This window comes from Oncorhynchus masou, chromosome 28 (assembly GCF_036934945.1).
Source record: "Oncorhynchus masou masou isolate Uvic2021 chromosome 28, UVic_Omas_1.1, whole genome shotgun sequence".
Classification (NCBI taxonomy): domain Eukaryota; kingdom Metazoa; phylum Chordata; class Actinopteri; order Salmoniformes; family Salmonidae; genus Oncorhynchus; species Oncorhynchus masou.
This window is the reverse complement of record NC_088239.1, coordinates 63,255,659-63,271,296: the sequence shown is the minus strand read 5'-3', so window position 1 is coordinate 63,271,296 and position 15,638 is coordinate 63,255,659. Positions and strand designations below refer to the sequence as shown.

At 42.8% G+C, this 15,638-nt stretch overlaps 1 protein-coding gene across 1 annotated transcript; it reads left to right on the top strand.

Annotated features, from left to right (window-relative positions):
• The first annotated feature begins 1,269 nt into the window (after positions 1-1,269).
• On the top strand, positions 1,270-5,686 carry aqp3b (aquaporin 3b). The gene is made up of 6 exons (XM_064940968.1): positions 1,270-1,471; positions 3,325-3,451; positions 4,202-4,339; positions 4,565-4,683; positions 4,854-5,071; positions 5,176-5,686. The coding sequence occupies exons 1-6, from the start codon at positions 1,364-1,366 to the stop codon at positions 5,366-5,368; spliced, it is 903 nt and encodes a 300-aa protein (XP_064797040.1). The 5' UTR covers positions 1,270-1,363; the 3' UTR covers positions 5,369-5,686.
• Positions 5,687-15,638: the final 9,952 nt, after the last annotated feature.

Here is a 15,638-nt window from a genome sequence, read left to right as displayed (position 1 = left end):
GGGACAATAAAAGGCCACTCTAAAATGTGCAGTTTTGTCACACAACACAATGCCACAGATGTCTGAATTTTTGAGGGAGTGTGCAATTGGCATGCCGATTGCAGGAATGTCCACCAGAGCTGTTGCCAGAGAATTGAATGTTCATTTCTCTTCCATACAATGTCGTTTTAGAGAATTTGGCAGTACGTCCAACCGGCCTCACAACCTCAGAGCACATCTATGGTGTCATGTGGGCGAGCGGTTTGCTGATGTTAACTTTGTGAACATAGTGCACCATGGTTTTGGTGAAGTTATGGTTTGGACAATGAACACAATTGCATTTTATCGATGGCAATTTGAATGCACAGAGATACCGTGACAAGATCCTGAGGCCCATTGTCGTGCCATTTATCCGCCGCCATCACCTCATGTTTGAGCATGAAAATGCACGGCTCCATGTCGCAAGGATCTGTACACAATTCCTGGAAGCTGAAAATGTTCCAGTCCTTCCACGGCCTGCATACTCACCAGACATGTCACCCATTGAGCATGTTTGAGCAGTACTGGATCGATGTGTCGTAACCATACCCCTACCTTTTTTTAAAGGTATTAATGACAACAGACGCTCATCTGTATTCTCAGTCATGTGAAATCCATAGATTAGGGCCTAATGAATTTATTTCAATTGAATGATTTCCTTCTATGAACTGTAACTCAGTAAAATCTTAGAAATTATTGCATGTTGCGTATATATTTTTGTTCATTATTTATTTATACTCCAGACTCTGACATTGCTCATCCTAATATTTATACATTTCCTAATTCCACAATTTTTTCTTTTAGATTTGTGTGTATTGTTTTGTATTGTTAGATATTACTGCACTGTTGGAACTAGGAACATTCCGCTACATTTGCAACAACATCTGCTAAATATGGGAATTTAAGTACCCTGCGTAAAACAGTTTTAGTGATTTAGGGTGAACACATGGAGTAGAGCTTGAACCAACTACCTGCTGTGCCGTGAAGGTGCAGACCTCTTTGTAGAGGCTGTAGTTTTGCTTGCATTCAAGGAGGCGACAAGTTTGACAAAGTTTCAAAACACCAAGTAGTTGTAGTATTAATCCATCTGAATTCAAGTGAGGAAAAGGTATTAACAAAACAGGGGAGGTAAATAAAAATGAAGAGGAAAAAAGATATGGGTGGAGATGTGGAGGTGGGCGTTCAGAATCAAGGAGAGACATGTTTAAAAAAAATCTCAACGAGGGAGGGATCCTTCTCTGAGTGCTTAAAGAGTCGACACACGGTCCTCCTTGACACACACTCCAAGTCAACCCCACTTCTCCGCAACTGACCCTGTTTTCACTGGACGACCCACAGCTGCATCATGGGAAAACAGAAGGCGCTTATGGACAAGCTCGCAAGGACCTTTCAGGTCCGTCACATGCTGCTACGCGAGGCTCTGGCAGAATGCCTGGGAACCCTGATACTGGTGGTGAGTAGAGACTGTTCTACATTACTACAATAGTATTACCTATGTATGTAAAACCCTATTAAAGTGAGTGGGGGAATGTGAATTGGAAACACAGTACCATACTATTATTATCTATCGCTTGTCTGTATGAAAAGAATGTCTTCAAAAATATGGATGAAGCATGTAATTAAGCAAAGTGATGGTTAATTAAGCATCTAATATTCTCTGATGACTTAATTGCTTGTTTTCTAATTAATTTCACATTGAACTTTTGTGGAATTTCATCTTAATCTAAATGTGTTTTGAGCTTGGGTGTGAATGTAAAAGGATAGCTCTTCCCACATTGTTAGCATTGGCTATACAAGCAGAACTGACACTGTGAATTATATTATTAGCTTGTTAATATTATTTTATTATTACATTTTAATTAACCTCTCAAGTCTACATGAAAAACCTACACTGTAAATAAATATCTTTTCCTTTAAATTGATACATTTAAAGAACTTCAAATTGTTTTCCATACAGCAAGGTAATTTATTCTGAGGAAAAGAGAGATTATCACATAATTGTTCATGCTTCCTTGGAGATATTACATTCCATATTTACATGAATTCACTTAATCTCTCTGTAAAATACACAAATTGATTAAACTGTTAAATTATCTATAATTCCTTCATGAACATTTTCACCTGAATACCTGCTTTAGGTAAAACTCAAAACCTAGCCTTCGAGACAAATCTACGGAATAGAATAGAACCTTGCCCACTAAGGTGAAAAGTCATCCACGTAGGTAAGGCCCTGGCATCCCTGTTGGTATTCCTCTAAATCCAAATAAAACACATGAGGTTAACACACAAACAGCTACCTGGGGTCAGCTGTTTCCAATATTTACCCCCATACAGAACAATAACAGTAGCTGGAGGGAAGATACAAACTGAGAGGGGGCGGTTTTGCCATCTGGTATTTTTCTTGCCTGCAGCGTGAGAGGTGTAACTGATGTCTGATCCACTGTTTGGCCACACTACTGAGTGAAGACTTATGCCTCCCTGGCAAACATAACTCCCTTGGCCCTGACTGCCTGAAGGCAGGTCTTCTCTGCTCTAAGGAAGGCTCCACGGGTAGATTTTATAGATAGGATACTCTATAGGCAGCATAACCCACCCACCACAACACACTGTTGATTAAATGCATATAGAAAGATGATATATTTCCAAGGAAACTCATATATGTATGTTTCTGTATGATCCACCGTGCTGCTTTGTTGAAAAAACGTCCACCACTAGAACCCCTGGGCTCCGTAGCCCACCCTTATCAATACACACATGGCCTCTCGGGTCATTGGAAGCCACACCTCAGTCAAGATCAGTAGGCAAAATGGCCACATGCATGGCACAGCAAGCGGATACTCAGGTCAAGCTGTTAAAGGCATTGATCGTCTTGGGTGACCTGAGCTAAAGTCCAAAAAACATATTTGAAATGGTACTAGACCACCGCTCGACCACAGGCATTTTTTGGATCCTGAGTGCACAAAGAACTCAGCTGATTGAAAAACTATTTTGGCCTGACAACAAGTTGACTAAAGCGGAAACAGACTGGACTGGTACAGGCTATTCTCCATCCATCCTCCATTCTCACAGATCTACACATACAGGCAGTCTACACAGATAGCTACAGACTGTCAGTCTGTATGTGATATGCATGCCATAGTAAACTTGTTGATGACCCTTATATATACTGTATTTAGGGGATTTGTATAATGTTAAAACATGTATTCGACAAGACATAACACAACAACAACACTACAATGTTCACGTGCGTTTGGTGACCCATGCACAGTGTTTCTCCTTTAACCTGTCTCGCTCCCTTCTCTGTAGATGTTTGGCTGTGGTGCGGTGGCCCAGCTGGTGCTTAGTGGTGGCTCCCATGGAATGTTCCTCACCGTCAACTTTGCCTTTGGCTTCGCTGCTACACTGGGCATCTTGGTCAGCGGACAGATCTCAGGTGAGGGGGTCATTACTGTCTGAGAGTAGCGAGTCTATTGGGAGTCATCGGTTGCCTATTGTGACATACACATTATACCTAAGGTAAACTGAAACTAATATAAAGTGCAATATTTACCCTTGTCGATGTTTTTATTTTAGGTAAAACAGTCAGAGGGAAAGAGAGAGAGAGAGAAAGAGAGAGAAAGGGTGAGAGAGCGAGCGAGAGAGAGAGCGCAGTAGAAAACAGTAGACATCAGAGAAGCTCACAGAGACAAGAAGTACGATGCTGGCTTGCCCCTTGAATTTTAAAGCCATTGGGTCCATGATTGAAAGGAAAGTGTGAAATCGCAAATTGCGTTATTACTTTATTCACTATACAAGGATTAATCTGTCTAAGCAAAGGAACATAGATTTCCACAGTTCACTTGTGCCCACGTTTTTCAATGCCTAATACACATGGCAGCCTTGAAAATAAAATTCATCTCTCCAATTTACTGTCACAGAGACCTCCCGTCCTAACAGGCATTTACTGAGTCTACCTACTATTGCGGCAGATAAAATCTTTTCTCTGAATGAAAAAAAGGACTAAGAGAATTATCTTTAGTCTTGATAGGCTCTAGTTGTTTTCCCTCACTAATTTTCTCTCACTCAGAGACTTGATTTTAAGAGAGATGGTCTTGGGTGTTTTTTACTCAGAGAAAATTAAATGGAATAGAATAAAATTGACAAATGGTGAATTCACCATTTTCCAAATTGTTCTTTGTCACAGGAGGCCACCTGAACCCAACGGTGACCTTCGCCCTCTGTCTATTGGGGAGAGAACCTTGGAGGAAATTCCCTGTGTTTTTCTTGTTCCAGACTATAGGGGCCTTCCTGGGAGCTGGGATCATATTTGGCATGTATTTTGGTTAGTAGGATTCTGATCATTTATATTTTCAGAAATGTACAAACAGCAACAACAATAGTTTTTCCAGTGGCCATATTTCACCAAAAACATTCTCAAGACTGTCAAAGTTTAGACTGTCTGAAAATAACTGTTATTTTCTCCCTAAGGGAGTTTCAAGGTTCTACAGCTACTGTAGATGATACCACACACACTGTGATCTCTTATATCTTGCCGTGGTTTCTCCAGATGCGTTGTGGGACTACGGCCAAGGAACACTGATCGTTGTGGGGGAGAATGCCACTGCTGGGATCTTTGCCACATATCCCTCCAAACATCTCACTCTGGTTAATGGATTCTTTGATCAGGTACATTCACACTATTAGTATACTATAGTATATTAGTATTCTGTATTAGGACAGCCTCAGAATCACAAGTATGGAGGGATATGGAATATTATCCTGTATAAAACTGTTGTACATAACAACATGCACATTCCTGCAACAACCATGTAAAACTGAGCTTGGCTGTGTTACAGATTATAGGCACAGCAGCTCTGATCGTGTGTATCCTGGCCATCGTGGACCCCTACAACAACCCCATCCCCAGGGGCCTGGAGGCCTTCACGGTGGGGTTTGTGGTGCTGGTCATCGGCCTGTCAATGGGCTTCAACTCGGGCTACGCTGTCAACCCTGCCAGGGACCTGGGCCCACGCATCTTTACTGCCCTGGCTGGCTGGGGTGGTGAGGTCTTCACGTGAGTTTTGGATTTTTCTCATGTTTTTCTTTTTCTGTATAATAACTCTGCTTTCCCTGTTCTCCATAAACATACAACCTTGTCTCTGTCTTGGTCTCCCACAGGGCTAATGCCTACTGGTTCTTTGTGCCAATCTTTGCCCCCTTCATTGGTGCAGTGTTGGGGGTGATGGTGTACCAGCTTATGGTGGGGTACCATGTGGAGGGAGAAGCACGAGAGAAGAAGGAAGAGGAGGAGAAGGAGGAGCAAGATGAAAGGCTCAAATTGTCCAGCCTAACTACCAAGGACAATGCATGAGTTCATGAATATTCTTACCGTGACCCATTTTAAACACTCTTTATGTAAATAATATATATGTGTGTGTAGTACACTCTTAGAAAAAATGGTTTCAAAAAAGTTATTTGACTGTCCCCATAGGATAACCCTTTTGGGTTCCATGTAGAACCCTCTGCGGAAAAGGTTCTACATGGAACCCAGAAGGGTTCTTCCAAAGGTTCTCCTATGGGGACAACAACTTTCTTTTCTAAGAGTGTATCTTTTTATAGATTTTATATCTTGGCTTGATTACAAACACATATCCTTGTGGGTATTATTAAAGTATAACTTCTCAATCAATCAATCATTCATCATTTCCCACCAGGTTCAACCTCGGGAGACAGTAAGGATCGATCAAAACAGTTTGTCAACTGTACACACACACTGTAGCTGCAGCTCCAGTATGTCTGTCACTTTCAACATCAGACACTCCTTCAAATCTAGAAAATAACAAAACAAAAACAGTCTTCCTTTATGCCACCTTGCTGACAAAACTGCTATAGTGATGCTTTGGCACAAATAAACAGGAAAACAAAAAGCTCAATGCTGAAGAAGTATCACCTCACATACATTTGAAATGTGGTGCTTTGTTGAATTTGTGTCAGGATCCAGGAGATTACATTGCATCTAGATTTTACTAAGTTTTGCCCTTACAGTAAGGATTCTGGTTCTACTGAATTTGCCATGCTATAAACATAGAACTTTAATCTAAACTATCCTTATATCTACATGTATATTTTACACATTCATTTTACACATATAGCTCAGACACTGCCACTAACCAAGCAATAGAGTCTGTTGTACACGCACTAACATTACAGGGGCGCTGCAGCATTACCAGTATGATCCTATCCATTTAAAATGTGAGTGAGATCTTTCAAAGAGCTATGCTGAACAGTTTACTGAAATGACAACAAAAAAAGATTACTGAAATCAATCTAACTTTGGACCGCTTTACGGTACACTGTGAGAAAAAGAACATGATTGACTGCTTCAGGTAAACCTTCAATAGCCAGGTAAATGTCAAACAAACAAACTAAATATTTGTTTACCTCTAAATACAGTTCCAAAATCTTGAATTGTTTGCCTCTTTACATTTGCTAGTACTAAATTCTGGGTAACCTACTTGAACACAGCAGTGATATTTCTATATTGTAACCACAGCCTATGCCATATGACACTGTCATGTCGATTGGTTTTCAATACATTTCGTCAGGCATAAGTCCGCTGTGGTCTGCTAGCATGATTTGCTGATAGAGTGTGAAAAGAGGGTAAAAGAGGATATGGTGGATAAGATGCAGGCAGGTGAACTGTAGGACTATATTTTGTGCTCGTCTTGAGGACAGGGAGGGTCAAGAGGAGTTCCTCTGATCTGTTCTTTATTAAAGAGCTCTACTGCCTAGTGCCTGCTTACTCTACTATCGTTGGCTCACATTAACAGAGTGGTTAAGGGAAGACACATGAGATCAATATATCACATTTATTCTCGTACGAAACCAAGCATTGGCCAACAGTATAACAAATACTGCTCTTAAAAACCTCTCTGGGGGAGGCGGGGCGCTTGCGTCCCACATGGCCAATAGCCAGGGAAAATGCAGGGTGCCAAATTCAAATACATTTCTATAAAAATCTAACTTTCCTTAAATTACACATCCAAGAGAGCAAATTAAAGATACACTCGTTGTGAATCCAGCCAACATATCAGATTTTATAAAGCTTTTCGGCGAAAGCATAAGATGCTATTCTTTGATGATGGCACAACAGTAAACAATGAGAGTAGCACATTTCAACTCTGCAGGCGCGACACAAAACGCAGAAATTAAATATAAATCATGCCTTACCTTTGACGAGGTTCTTTTGTTGGCACTCCTACATGTCCCATAAACATCACAAATGGTCCTTTTGTTCGATTAATTCCGTCGGTATATATCTAAAATGTCAATTTATTTGGCGTGTTTGATCCAGAAAAACATTGCTTCCAACTTACGCAACATCGCTACAAGATGTCTCAAAAGATAGCTGTAATCTTTGCCAAAACATTTCAAACTACTTTAGTAATACAGGTATTTCTAAACGTATAGGTTTTTCTAAACGTATATAATCGATCAAATGAAGACGGGATGATCTGTGTTCAATACAGGAGCAAAACAAACTGACGCTGGTTACGCGCCTCTATCAAAAGGTACACATGAAGTGACATTCTGAGCTATGGTACTTCTTCATTACACAAAGGAAAAACCTCAACCAATTTCTACAAACTGGTGACATCCAGTGGAAGCGGTCGGAACTGCAGGAAAGACAGTGACTTAAAAAAGAAAATCTGAATGGTTTGTCCTCGGGGGTGTCACCTGCTAAATATTTATGTTATTTTACCAGGTAAGTTGAATGAGAACAAGTTCTCATTTGCAGCGACAACCTGGGGAATAGTTACAGGGGACAGGACAGCGGAGTCAATCACCACCTTCAGGAGACACCTGAAACCCCACCTCTTCAAGGAATACCTAGGATAGGATAAGTAAACCTTCTCACCACCCCCCCCCCCACCACCCCCCCTTAATGATTTAGATGCACTATTGTAAAGTGGCTGTTCCACTGGATGTCAGAAGGTGAATTCACCAATTTGTAAGTCGCTCTGGATAAGAGCGTCTGCTAAATGACTTAAATGTAATGTAAATGTAAATGAGCAGGATTGATGAGCCAATTGTAAACTGGGGATTATTAGGTGATGGTTTGAGGGGCAGATTGGGAATTTAGGCAGGACACCCCCTACTCTTACAGTAAGTGCCATGGGATCTTTAATGACCTCAGAGAGTCAGGACACCCGCTTAACATCCCATCCAAATGACAGCACCCTACATAGGGCAGAGTCCTCAATCACTGCCCTGGGGCATTAGACCAGGGGAAAGAGTGCCTCCTTATGTCCCTCCAACACCACTTCCAGCAGCATCTGGTCTCCCATCCAGGAACTGACCAGGACAAACCCTGTTTAGTTTCAGAAGCAAGCCAGCAGTGGTATGCAGGGTGGTATGCTGCTGTTGTGGTAAGTTCTGTTATACACACAGACATGATTCAAACAGTTTTAGAAACTTCAGAGTTTTTTATCCAATACTAATAATAATATGCATATATCAGGATCTGGGACATAGTATGAGGCAGTTCAGTTTGGGCACGCTATTTATCCAAAAGTGAAAATGCTGCCCCCAACCCCAAACAGGTTAATATGTTACCAGGTCTGTTCAAGTTCTGTTCATTCCTTCAATATGAAACAGCAGTGGAAGCTGGCAGACAGAAAATACCTAAAGTGTTAAAATATGTGGTAATTTTCTAAGCTGAGGATATGGTGTTCTCCTAAGGTGTTGCATAAGAGAGAAAAAACAAATCAACAGACATCATGAAGGAAAAATCCAATAAATCAGAGAATAAACACTAATGCACAGCAGAGTTTTCTGAGACTGTTTGTCAACAGTACACACATACACACACATACAAACACACACATTGACAAACACTGTAGCTGCAGCTTCAGTATGTGTGTCACTTTCAACATCAGAAATCCCTTCAAATCTAGAAAATAACAAAACAAAAACACTCTTCCTTTATGCTGCCTTGTTGACAAAATGCTATAGCGGTGCTTTGGCACAGAAAAAAAGGAAAACAAAATGCTATAGCGATGCTTTGGCACAGATAAAAAGGAAAACAAAATGCTCAAAGCTGAAGAAGTATCACCTCTCACGCATTTCAAATGTGGTGCTTTGTTGAATTTGTGACAGCATCCAAGAGACGATAGGACACCAAGATAAAGCCATCAAAGGAAGTTGAGCACCAGTATACAGTTGGACTATTTTTACTATGATTTGCCCTAATAGTTAAGATTCTATACTGAACAAAAATATAAACACAACATGTAAAGTGTTCGTCCCATGTTTTATGAGCTGAAATAAAAGATCCCCGTAATTTTCCATATGCACAAAAAGCTTATTTCTCTCAAATTTTGTGCATACACGTTTTTGCATTCCTGATAGTGAGCCTTTTTCATTTGACAAGATAATTCACAAACCTGATAAGTGTGGTATATCAAGAAGCTGATTAAACAGCATGATCATTACACAGGTGCACCTTGTGCTGGGGACAATAAAATGCCCATCTAAAAGGTGCAGTTTTGTCACACAACACAATGCAACACATGTCACAAGTTTTGAGGAAGTGCAATTGGCATGCCGACTGCAGGAATGTCAACCACAGCGGTTGCCAGAGATTTGAATGCTAATTTCTCTACTATATGCCGCCTCCAACACCATTTTAGTACGTCCAACCGGCCTCACAAACGCAGACCACGTGTAACCATGTCAGCCCAGGCCCTCCACTTCCAGATTCTTCACCTGCGGGATCATCTGAGACTAGCCAACCAAACAGCTGATGAAACTGTGGGTTTGCACAACTAAATAATTTCTGCACAAACTGTCAGAAACAGTCTTAGGGAAGCTCATCTGTGTGCTCGTCATCCTCACCAGTGTCTTGACCTGACTGCAGTTCGGGGTAGGAACGGACTTCAGTGGGCAAATGCTTACCTCCGATGGCCACTGGCACGCTGGAAAGTGTACTTTTCACGGATCAATCCCAGGTTCAACTGTACCAGGCAGAGGCATGGCTTTGTGTGGACAAGCGGTTTGCTGATGTCAACTTTGTGAACAGAGTGCCCAAAGCTGATGGTGGGGTTATGGTATGGGAAAGAATAAGCTATGGACAATGAACACAATTGCATTTTATTGTTGGCAATTTGAATGCACAGAGATAACGTGACAAGATCCTGAGGCCCATTGTCATGCCATTCATCCGCCGCCAATCAACTCACGGTAGAGCATGACAATGCACAGCCCCATGTTGCAAGGATCTATACACAATTCCTGGAAGCTGAAAATGTCCCAGTTCTTCCATGGCCTGCATACTCACCAGACATGTCACCCATTGAGCATGTATGGGATGCTCTCGATCGACGTGTACGACAGTGTGTTCCAGTTCCCGCCAATATCTAGAAACTTTGCCATCGAAGAAGAGTGGGACAATATTCCACAGGCCACAATCAACAGCCTGATCAACTCTATTCGAAGGAGATGTGTTGTGCTGCATGAGGCAAATGGTGGTCACACCAGATACTAACTGGTTTTCTGATCCATACACACCCCTATCTTTTTATTACGGTATATGTGACCAACATATGCATATCTGTATTCCCAGTCACGTGAAATCCATAGATTAGGGCCTAATGAACTGTACCTCAATAAAATCTTTGAAATGGTTGCATGTTGCCTTTATATTTTTGTTCAGTGTAGTTCTACTGAATTCTATGAACAAATAACTATAATCTAAACTATCCTAATATCGACAAGTATGTTTTCCACATTCATTTCACACAAACAGTGCCTTCAGAAACTATTCAGATGTCTTGACCTTTTCCACATTTTGTTACGTTACAGCCTTATTCTAAAATTGATTTTTTTTTACTCATCAATTTACACAAAATACCCAATGTGATGAAAAAAATAATAATGGTTTTAGAAATTTTAGCAAATTTATGAAAAATAAAAAACAGAAATACCTTATTTACATAAGAATTCAGACCTTTTGCTATGAGACTCGAAATTGAGCTCAGGTGCATCCTGCTTCCACTGATCATCCTTGTGATGTATCTACAACTTGATTGATACAACTTGAGTCCATCTGTGGTAAATTCAATTGATTGGACATGATTTGGAAAGGCACACACCTGTCTATACAAGGTCCCACAGTTGACAGTGCATGTCAGAGCAAAAACCAAGCCAGGAGGTCGAAAGAATTGTCCGTAGAGCCCCGAAACATAATTGTGTCAAGGTAAAGATCTGGGGAAGGGTACCAAAAAATGTCTGCAACATTGAAGGTCCCCAAGAACACAGTGGCCTCCATTATTCTTAAATCATTATTCTTAAATGGAAGCTGATCGCAAGAACCTGGTGGTCACTCTAACAGAGCTCTAGAAATCTTCTGTGGAGATGGGAGAACCTTCCAGAAGGACAACTATCTCTGCAGCACTCCACCAATCAGGCCTTTATGGTAGAGTGGCCAGACGGAAGCCACTCCTCAGTAAACGGCACACGATAGCCCGCTTGGAGTTTGCCAAAAGGCACCTAAAGACTCTCAGACCATAAGAAACAAGATTCTCTGGTCTGATGAAACCAAGATTGATCTCTTTCGCCTGAATGCCAAGCGTCACATCTGGAGGAAACCTGGTACCATCCCTACGGTGAAGCATGGTGGTGGCAGCATGCTGTGGGGGTGTTTTTCAGCAGAAAGGACTGGGAGACTAGTCAGAATCGAGGAAAAGATGAACGGAACAAAGTACAGAGAGATCCTTGATGAAAATCTGCTACAGAGCGCTCAGGACCTCAGACTGGGGTGAATATACACCTTCCAACAGGACAACGACCCAAAGCACAAAGCCATGACAACGCAAGACTGCCTTTGGGAAAAGTCTCTGAATGTCCTTGAGTGGCCCAGCCAGAGCCGGGACTTCAAATCAAATCAAATTTTATTTGTCACATACACATGGTTAGCAGATGTTAATGCGAGTGTAGCGAAATGCTTGTGCTTCCAGTTCCGACAATGCAGTAATAACCAACAAGTAATCTAACTAACAATTCCAAAACTAATATCTTATACACAGTGTAAGGGGATAAAGAATATGTACATAAAGATATGACTGAGTGATGGTGCAGAGCAGCATAGGCAAGATACAGTAGATGGTATCGAGTACAGTATATACATATGAGATGAGTATGTAAACAAAGTGGCATAGTTAAAGTGGCTAGTGATACATGTATTACATAAGGATGCAGTAGATGATAGAGTACAGTATATACGTGTACATATGAGATGAATAATGTAGGGTATGTAAACATTATATTAGGTAGCATTGTTTAAAGTGACTAGTGATATATTTTACATCCTTTCCCATCAATTCCCATTATTGAAGTGGCTGGAATTGAGTCAGTGTGTTGGCAGCAGCCACTCAATGTTAGTGGTTGCTGTTTAACAGTCTGATGGCCTTGAGATAAAAGCTGTTTTTCAGTCTCTCGGTCCCAGCTTTGATGCACCTGTACTGACCTCGCCTTCTGGATGATAGCGGGGTGAACAGGCAGTGGCTCGGGTGGGTGTTGTCCTTGATGATCTTTATGGCCTTCCTGTAACATCGGGTGGTGTAGGTGTCCTGGAGGGCAGGTAGTTTGCCCCCGGTGATACGTTGTGCAGACCTCACTACCCTCTGGAGAGCCTTACAGTTGTGGGCGGAGCAGTTGCCATACCAGGCGGTGATACAGCCCGCCAGAATGCTCTCGATTGTGCATCTGTAGAAGTTTGTGAGTGTTTTTGGTGACAAGACGAATTTCTTCAGCCTCCTGAGGTTGAAGAGGTGCTGCTGCGCCTTCTTCACGATGCTGTCTGTGTGAGTGGACCAATTTAGTTTGTCTGTGATGTGTATGCCGAGGAACTTAAAACTTACTACCCTCTCCACTACTGTTCCATCGATGTGGATAGGGGGGTGTTCCCTCTGCTGTTTCCTGAAGTCCACAATCATCTCCTTAGTTTTGTTGACGTTGAGTGTGAGGTTATTTTCCCGACACCACACTCCGAGGGCCCTCACCTCCTCCCTGTAGGCTGTCTCGTCGTTGTTGGTAATCAAACCTACCACTGTTGTGTCGTCCGCAAACTTGATGATTGAGTTGGAGTCATGCGTTGCCGCGCAGTCGTGGGTGAACAGGGAGTACAGGAGAGGGCTCAGAACGCACCCTTGTGGGGCCCCAGTGTTGAGGATCAGCGGGGTGGAGATGTTGTTGCCTACCCTCACCACCTGGGGGCGGCCCGTCAGGAAGTCCAGTACCCAGTTGCACAGGGCGGGGCCGAGACCCAGGGTCTCGAGCTTGATGACGAGCTTGGAGGGTACTATGGTGTTAAATGCCGAGCTGTAGTCGATGAACAGCATTCTCACATAGGTATTCCTCTTGTCCAGATGGGTTAGGGCAGTGTGCAGTGTGGTTGAGATTGCGTCGTCTGTGGACCTACGGGGCGGTAGTCGTTTAGCTCAGTTACCTTAGCTTTCTTGGGAACAGGAACAATGGTGGCCCTCTTGAAGCATGTGGGAACAGCAGACTGGTAAAGGGATTTATTGAATATGTCCGTAAACACACCAGCTGGCCTGCGCATGCTCTGAGGGCGCGGCTGGGGATGCCGTCTGGGCCTGCAGCCTTGCGAGGGTTAACACGTTTAAATGTTTTACTCACCTCGGCTGCAGTGAAGGAGAGACCGCATGTTTCCGTTGCAGGCCGTGTCAGTGGCACTGTATTGTCCTCAAAGCGGGCAAAAAAGTTATTTAGTCTGCCTGGGAGCAAGACATCCTGGTCCATGACTGAGCTGGATTTCATCTTGTAGTCCGTGATTGACTGTAGACCCTGCCACATACCTCTTGTGTCTGAGCCGTTGAATTGAGATTCTACTTTGTCTCTATACTGACGCTTAGCTTGTTTGATAGCCTTACGGAGGGAATAGCTGCACTGTTTGTATTCAGTCATGTTACCAGTCACCTTGCCCTGATTAAAAGCAGTGGTTCGCGCTTTCAGTTTCACGCGAATGCTGCCATCAATCCACGGTTTCTGGTTAGGGAATGTTTTAATTGTTGCTATGGGAACGACATCTTCAACGCACGTTCTAATGAACTCGCACACCGAATCAGCGTATTCGTCAATGTTGTTGCCTGAGGCAATACGAAACATGTCCCAGTCCACGTGATGGAAGCAGTCTTGGAGTGTGGAATCAGCTTGGTCGGACCAGCGTTGGACAGACCTCAGCGTGGGAGCTTCTTGTTTTAGTTTCTGTCTGTAGGCAGGGATCAGCAAAGTGGAGTCGTGGTCAGCTTTTCCGAAAGGGGGGCGGGGCAGGGCCTTATATGCGTCGCGGAAGTTAGAATAACAGTGATCCAAGGTTTTGCCAGCCCTGGTGGCGCAATCGATATGCTGATACATTTTAGGGAGTCTTGTTTTCAGATTAGCCTTGTTAAAATCCCCAGCAACAATGAATGCAGCCTCAGGATGTATGGATTCCAGTTTGCAAAGAGTCAAATAAAGTTAGTTCAGAGCCATCGATGTGTCTGCTTGGGGGGGAATATATACGGCTGTGATTATAATCGAAGAGAATTCTCTTGGTAGATAATGCGGTCTACATTTGATTGTGAGGAATTCTAAATCAGGTGAATAGAAGGATTTGAGTTCCTGTATGTTTCTGTGATCACACCACGTCTCGTTAGCCATAAGGCATACGCCCCCGCCCCTCTTCTTACCAGAAAGGTGTTTGTTTCTGTCGGCGCGATGTGTGGAGAAACCCGCTGGCTGCACCGCATCCGAGAGCGTCTCTCCAGTGAGCCATGTTTCCGTGAAGCAAAGAACGTTACAGTCTCTGATGTCCCTCTGGAATGCTACCCTTGCTCGGATTTCATCAACCTTGTTGTCAAGAGACTGGACATTGGTGAGAAGAATGCCAGGAAGTGGGGCACGATGTGCCCGTCTCCGTAGTCTGACCAGAAGACCGCCTCGTTTCCCTCTTTTACGAAGTCGTTTTTTTGGGTCGCCGGCTGGGATCCATTCCGTTGTCCTGGTTGAAAGGCAGAACACAGGATCCGCTTCGCGAAAGTCATTCTTGGTCGTACTGATGGTGAGTTGACGCTGATCTTAGTAGTTCTTCTCGACTGTATGTAATGAAACCTAAGATGACCTGGGGTACTAATGTAAGAAATAACACGTAAAAAAAACAAAAAACTGCATAGTTTCCTAGGAACGCGAAGCGAGGCGGCCATCTCTGTCGGCGCCGGAAGTTCCACTTGAACCCGATCTAACATCTCTGGAAAGACCTGAAAAATAGCAGTGCAGCGACACTCCCCATCCAACCTGACAGAGCTTGAGAGGATCTGCAGAGAATGGGAGAAACTCCCCAAATACAGGTGTGCCAAGCTTGTTGTGTCATACCCAGGAAGACTCCAGGCTGTAATCGCTGCAAAAGATGCTTCAACAAAGTACTGGGTAAAGAGTCTTATGAGAATGTGATATTTCAGTAGTTTGTTTTATATAAAATTTGTTAATTGGTCAACAGTATAACAAATACTGCTCTTCATCTGTTACCAGATCGGTTCAAAAACCTGTTTTTGCTTTGTCATTATTGGTTATTGTGTGTAGAT

Excerpts from the sequence above, each read along its gene's own strand:
- aqp3b (XM_064940968.1), top strand. The coding sequence starts at position 1,364 with ATGGGAAAACAGAAGGCGCTTATGGACAAGCTCGCAAGGACCTTTCAG. Across the intron at positions 1,472-3,324 it reads TGGGAACCCTGATACTGGTG|ATGTTTGGCTGTGGTGCGGT; the intron begins GTGAGTAGAGAC and ends CCTTCTCTGTAG. Across the intron at positions 5,072-5,175 it reads TGGGGTGGTGAGGTCTTCAC|GGCTAATGCCTACTGGTTCT; the intron begins GTGAGTTTTGGA and ends GGTCTCCCACAG.